Consider the following 6,916-nt stretch of genomic DNA (forward strand, 5'->3'; position numbering starts at 1 on the left):
ATTTTTTTATATTCTTTTTATCTGAAGAAACTAAAAATATATTTATGTAAGAAAATTCAATACATTTTATTGAACATATTTATTGAACATATTTATTATATATATTTATTATATATTTATTATATATTTATTGAACATATTTATTGAACATATTTTTTATTGAACATATTTATTATACATATATAAAATATTTAATACAAAAATTTCACAAAATTAAATATATTATATCAAATAGCAAATATTTTTGTGTTATTATTATTTAATACATGGAATGTCTTAATTGATCATATTGTCTTTTAATTGATCATAAATCTAAAAATAATTTATAAAATATCAATAAGAAATCTACAAAAAATCTTAAATAAATTAAAGTCTCTAACATTGATGGAGAAATATATCGCATATATTCGACTTTTTCTTATAAATGATTGAAACATAAAAGATTGAAAATTATAAAATTATTAAAATATTAAAATCGCTCAATGATATCTTGATATATTATTACGTGACGTAATAAATTGAATTAAATTAAATTAACAAAGAAAATATTGAATTAAGAAAATAAAAAATACAACTCAACAAAAATCAAACTGTTTTTCTAATAAAACATTTAACTAGAAATAGAATTATTTAAAACAAATCTTATTATGTATGTACGGTATTGTTATACCGTATAGATATACGGTTTAAGAATACAAATTACATGGTTCAAGAATATAAGCGATTTATAAAACATATGTATCGAGTTTGGACAAAATTTTCTGAAGCCATTAAAAATATAATTTATATTTAAAATAAATTCTTCTATATGAAATTGCATGAATACTCAATGTATTGATAAAAATTTGTGAATATTTATTTTTTATTGATACAAATTTATGAATATAAAATTTAATATATTTTAAATACGAATATTGTTAAGATTACAGAAAATAAAGTTTTGAAGTTTTAACATTAACATTTAACAGTACTGAATTGGAATATATGTTTAAACAAGCAATTAAAATTAAAATTATAAGATGAAAATGTAGACGTACTTAAATAATTAAATTTATTTAATAAAAATTAAAATTAATTTAATTAAAATGATTCATATGTTCTTAATAATAAAAATAAAAAAATCTTAAAAATTTTTTTTAAATTCGACAATTGTAATATTAGAAAATTGAAATTTATTAGAGTTCGATAATTGTAATATTAGAAAAATAAAATTTATTAGAGTTTGAATAATTTAATGAATTATTGTCTTTTTATCTACATTCATTATCTACATTATCTACATTATCTACATTTTGCATTTTTCAGTTAGATTTATATATATTGTGCTTTACAAAGTCTCTGAAAGATGATCATTTTATCTTTATTATTTTCGAATACAAAATTAAGCTTAAGCTTTGCTAATTTTTGAAAGTTCACATGGCATGGTCTCAATTCTTTATCGTGATATTCTAAGCATAATATCCATACACAGGTGCAACTGGTCGTATTTAAGCATAACATGCATTCTAACTTTATTTATTTATTTCTTGGGACACAATTATATGAGACATTCAAATTGTTTCATTTGTTCCTTATTGAATCTTAAATATCTTGATACATGTTTTTATTTGTTATGATAAAATATATATTTCATTAGAAAACTTAATCATTAGAATTCTAAATGAAATAATTTAAGTTTTTGAATACATGATTGTAATTTTTTTTTTATAAATTTTTTTCTGTTAAACTATTTATTTTTTCTATTTTTAATTTTAATATTGAGAATACAAAATGTTAAATTTTAGAAAAATCCAATCTTATTTGAATCTTAATATAAACATTTTTTGAAATTTTAAGAAATTAAAAAAATATTTTTACTTTTCAAAAAATAAAAATGAAAAGATATAAAGGAAGAAAATTTATTTAAAAATCATATATTACTATATTTTATTGTAATTATATGCTTATAAAGTGAATTTTTAAATTTGATTTTCTCAAAAATTAATGTAAAAAATTATTTCTATCTTTTTCTTACTTTTTCATAACTAATAATCATTTTATAATAATATTAAATATTATTATTTCTTTATAATCTAAAATTATAAGAATAAACAGTAAAAATAATAGTTTATTTTTATTGGCTAAAAAATATAAGAATATGTGTATAATATAATAAACAAATGTAATATATATAATGTATAATGTATAAAAATTATGTATTCTTTTTGCGCTTCTTTTTATTAAATACATACTCTTTTGCGATCTACTCATTAATGGATTTTAGTACCACTGGAATTTAGTATTATTATAAACAAAAATGCCATTAATGGAATACATTTTAAATGTTTTGATGATCCTTTAAATTTGTAAATCATTTTATTGTAAGTGTGTTAATATTTATAAACGTATATTAAAATATTTTATAGAACACAATAAATATTTATCATAATAAAACATGTTCGAGCAGAAAATAAAAAAATTTATATTCAATTTTATTTCAGTGCCCTGGAATATTGTTTGAACGTGGAAAACATGAATTTATCGGCAATAAGAACAATAAGAGTCCTTAGACCTCTACGTGCCATTAACAGAATTCCAAGTAAGTATAAAAACTTAAAATTGCTGTCTAAAATTGCTGACTTTTCTACTTTTATGAGAAATATTTTCGTGATATATACGAATTGTGTGTTAAAATAAATCAATATTAACGAAATTTATTTGTTTCGATTTTAAAATAAAATTTCGATCGAACAAAATATCGAATAAATTTGTTTTTATATAAGAAAAAAAGAATATTTGTTGTTATATCAATTATATACAGAATGAATTAAATTTGAAATAAAAAGGGGATGGCTCCTCGTTCAAAAACTCGTAAAAAAAATAAATAAAATTTCATTGTACGAATTTTTATGTGTAAAAAAATTAATTTTTATCTGAAAACGTGTATTTGAATACAAATTGTCCTAATCTATATTACCAAATTTTTTTCTTCTTGTTTATAGAGAGTTAAAGATTTATTTATAACATTATTAATACATTATAACACATTCATAACATTTATTTATAACATAATTTAAATCTTAAGAAAAAAATGAGAAATTTTTTTGTATACATTTCTTTCTAATTTTTATCTTTTTTTTTTTTCTTTTATTTTTTTAATGATTCTTAATATAATTTACAAAATTTAAATAATTTGTAGATGTTTGAATTATTAATTATTAACAATAATAAATTTAAGAAAAAAACAAATGATATATATATATATATATAACTTATTATGTTATTATTATTATGATAAAAATTGAAAAATCAAAAAAACATTATTTATATTATGAATGATATATTATTGATAAAAAATTGAAAAAAAATTGCATTATGCATTATGTTTTTATTAAATATGTAATTGATATTTTAAATAATTTTTATTTTTTATATTTTATCTTGAATTTATATAAAATATTTGTTTTCGTTAAACAAAATTAAATAAATTATTTATATGTTTAAAAATTATTACATATAATATGATAAACATGAGTTGAAAATTGTATAATAAATATACACAATCAAAATTATATTATGATTATTAAAATTTCAATTTATTTAAAAAAATTTATATATCATTTATATATGTATATTTTTAGTATCATCAATATAGATAATAACTATATTATATTATGGGTCAAAAAATATTAAAAATAAAAATAATTAATATAATATGGAAGAAAAATAAAATGCGAGAAATATGCATAATATGTAAATAATATGCAATATACAAAAAAAAAATATATTTTTTTGAAATTATCAAATAACAAATTTCTATTTTGTTCCATCTTTTTATATATTTTCCACAAAAATATACATATTTGCATAAACATCCATATTCTACTTATTATTTTTTACAATTTTACAAACTTTATAAACTTGTTATTCGACATTCGCAGAAAAATATTTACCATGAAAATATAATTCTGATGACTCAACTGGATTTCAAATGGTATTTTCCACGGTTGCAGTTGCGATTTTTTTAAAATCCCATAGAAGGGACAATTATATTCGATATATAATTCAATAGATTTAGCATGAATGAATTTGAAACAAGATTTATTTCCGAACTATTTACATGAACAAATAACGAATGGATCAATTTAGAATCGTAATACATCTTCTCGCAATTTCTTATTTTTACATTTTCGAGCTTTATTTTTTGCAGATAACATTCCCTATCGACGCAAATAGAAAAATCTTTTATTTATTTGAAATCTAATGACGTTATTACAGCGCAAAAAAAAAAAAGATTTCAACGTCACGGTTTTTGCCATATTTTTTGTTACTTTTTTCCTCCGTTTCTTTATTTTCAACAGGTATGAGGATACTGGTGATGCTTTTACTCGACACTCTTCCTATGCTGGGCAATGTGCTGCTCTTATGTTTCTTCGTCTTCTTTATATTTGGTATTGTCGGCGTGCAACTGTGGGAGGGCATCTTGCGTCAACGGTGCTTCCTGAAGGCTTTACCCAATGTCAAATATCCTGAGTAAGTGTCACACGAATCGATTCGTTCTCTGTCATGCTGTTCATTTATTGGTTCTTTAAGTATATGGTTATATTTTTTAAGACGATCAGAATTCGTCTGGTTCGTTCATTATTACGCTTTATCTCGCATCGATTCCGCATTCTTTCTCTCTCTCTCTCTCTCTGTCTCTCTCTTTCTCATTTCTCTCATATTCTCTCTCTGCCTTTTATCTTTGCCTTACTTCTTCTCGTCCCTCGTCTCTCTTTTTTGATCCGCTTTTTTCTTCTTCCTCTTCCTCTATGTAATCGTCGAGAGTCAACGTTAACACGCGCGTATATACTAGGCTGCATTGCGTTTCTGAGATAAACGACGGCCGTACTCTATTTCCAGAAGATGGTGCAATACACGGACACGCGACTGGATAAGTATTAATTCACCCATCAAGCGCGCACACGCGCATATCGAATTGCTCCTCGTTTTACGCTTTAATACTTTTCTATCTCTTTCTTTTTCCTTTCATATTTTCTTCATTTTACGTACGATTTTCTGCCTTTTACAAATTTTTCCAATTTTCGACTTTTTGAACTTGAAATTTTTATAGATTTTACAGTCGTTTCGAGAATATTTTCGTTTTTCTTTTATTTTTTGGTATGGATATATAGAGATGGGAAACTTGAAATTTTAAATTCAGAAATATTTATATTTTTCGAAACTTTTAACAGTTAGTAAATAATAATTTCGTATAAATAATTTTAGAAAATATCGTGACAATATGAATTTATTTTTATTCTACTTATAATAATTGAGCTTGTGTCAGAGAGTGACTTATTTTAATTGATACACTTTCATCAATCAATTATAATAGTTTATATCTATATAATAATCTTATTATTGTTGCTTACTATAATTCTCATTGAAAAATTCCAAGAATCAAAATTTTTTACTTTTTTTTACTTTTATTATAAAGAATAAATAAAATAAGTAGAGAAAATGCATATATAAGCTTCGAGAATTTCAAGATATTGTGTAGTTTCGAATTCGAATATTTAAAAATCAAAAAGTTTCGATCCATTTCTTATATATCTTTTTAATTCGAAATTAAACTTATTTCTTTAATACCATGATAATATCAAATTTGATTTGGAGACGAGATACATATAAAGTATCGATAAAGTACTTTGCGAATATTATTCTTCGACCTTGTTTTATTTTTGATTTAAATAGCGTCGCGTGTACTTACGGAATTTTCGTGATTGGTGGTGTCCCAGTTTATAGCGGAAATTCTCGAGAAGAATCTCGCCGCTTCCGCGTATAATATCCCCGGGAACGATCACGTTCATTATCAGATATATTACATCCACCTCTCTATGCTCATTTATTTTCGGCTTTACATATACATATACGTATATACCGATATCCATTCGTTGATACCTTTACATGATATTCTTCGAATACTCGCGTGAAGAATTTTTTAGTGCTAAGGGTTAATATTATTTTTTTTTCAAATATGATGAAAACTTGATGTAAATAATATTTCTACTTTTCAAAGATGAAATTTTTAATATCATTTTCTTTTTATGGATTCATTTCAATAAGTGATTTTGCAACAAGTTATTTTATATAAAATTTTCTCGGTTGTGTGATGTTTTAAAGAAAAATTAATTTTAAGGAAAAATTATTAGTTTTCAAAATTCCTTGGCACGATGAATATTCGCCACATAAGAGTTTCAATTAAAAAAAAAATATACACAGCAGGGTGTCTAAATATAAGCGGATAGGGATGATTTGATATGAGTTGAGAAAAAAAATAAAATTTTTTTGTTTTTGAGTAAATTAAATTTGAAAAGTTTTCAAGTGTAAATTGATTAATATCCAATATCAGTAGAAAGTCATTTTTGAAAATTGAAAATAAATACACATACGTATATAGTAATCAAGTATTTCTAAATTCTAGAAATTTTTTGATTTCTTTGAAAATTTTAAATAAATTTTATTCTATATTTTTTATTTTTATATGAAATTGTTACTCAAGAATTAGCTAAATATACATTTACTTGAAAAGTTTTCATATTTGATTTATTCGAAAACAGTTTTCTAAATGAACAAAATTTTATTTTTCTCTTTCGATTCATTTTTGCACTTATTCTATCCACTTCTGAGATGGATGAGTGAGACACCCTGTACATTATAAAGATTCAAACAGGGCACTAGGTATATACATGAGTGTATGTATCTTCTCTTTAAAAAAACGTTTCCGTATGATTCGTTTTCATGCAGTATGCTGAAATGCATAGCGATATATAGCTCGAGTTGTCATCGTAAGGTATCACTTCGAATAAATTGAAAGTTTTCTCTTCGCTACTGATTTTCTTTCCGCTTATTTCCGCACTTCTCTCTCTCTCTCTCTCTCTCTCTCTCTCTCTCT

The 6,916-nt window shown here is 22.6% G+C and overlaps 1 protein-coding gene across 1 annotated transcript in view; it reads left to right on the forward strand.

Annotated features, from left to right (window-relative positions):
* The window catches only part of LOC102677394 (voltage-dependent T-type calcium channel subunit alpha-1G), a 201,276-nt gene that overhangs the window by 67,682 nt on the left and 126,678 nt on the right, over nt 1-6,916 (forward strand). Inside the window, 2 exon segments of the mRNA XM_031511741.1 lie at nt 2,481-2,578; nt 4,341-4,512. Coding sequence (XP_031367601.1) covers nt 2,481-2,578; nt 4,341-4,512 — 270 coding nt within the window.

The sequence above is a fragment of the Apis dorsata genome, unplaced genomic scaffold (genome assembly GCF_000469605.1).
Source record: "Apis dorsata unplaced genomic scaffold, Apis dorsata 1.3 scaffold_346, whole genome shotgun sequence".
Taxonomy (NCBI): domain Eukaryota; kingdom Metazoa; phylum Arthropoda; class Insecta; order Hymenoptera; family Apidae; genus Apis; species Apis dorsata.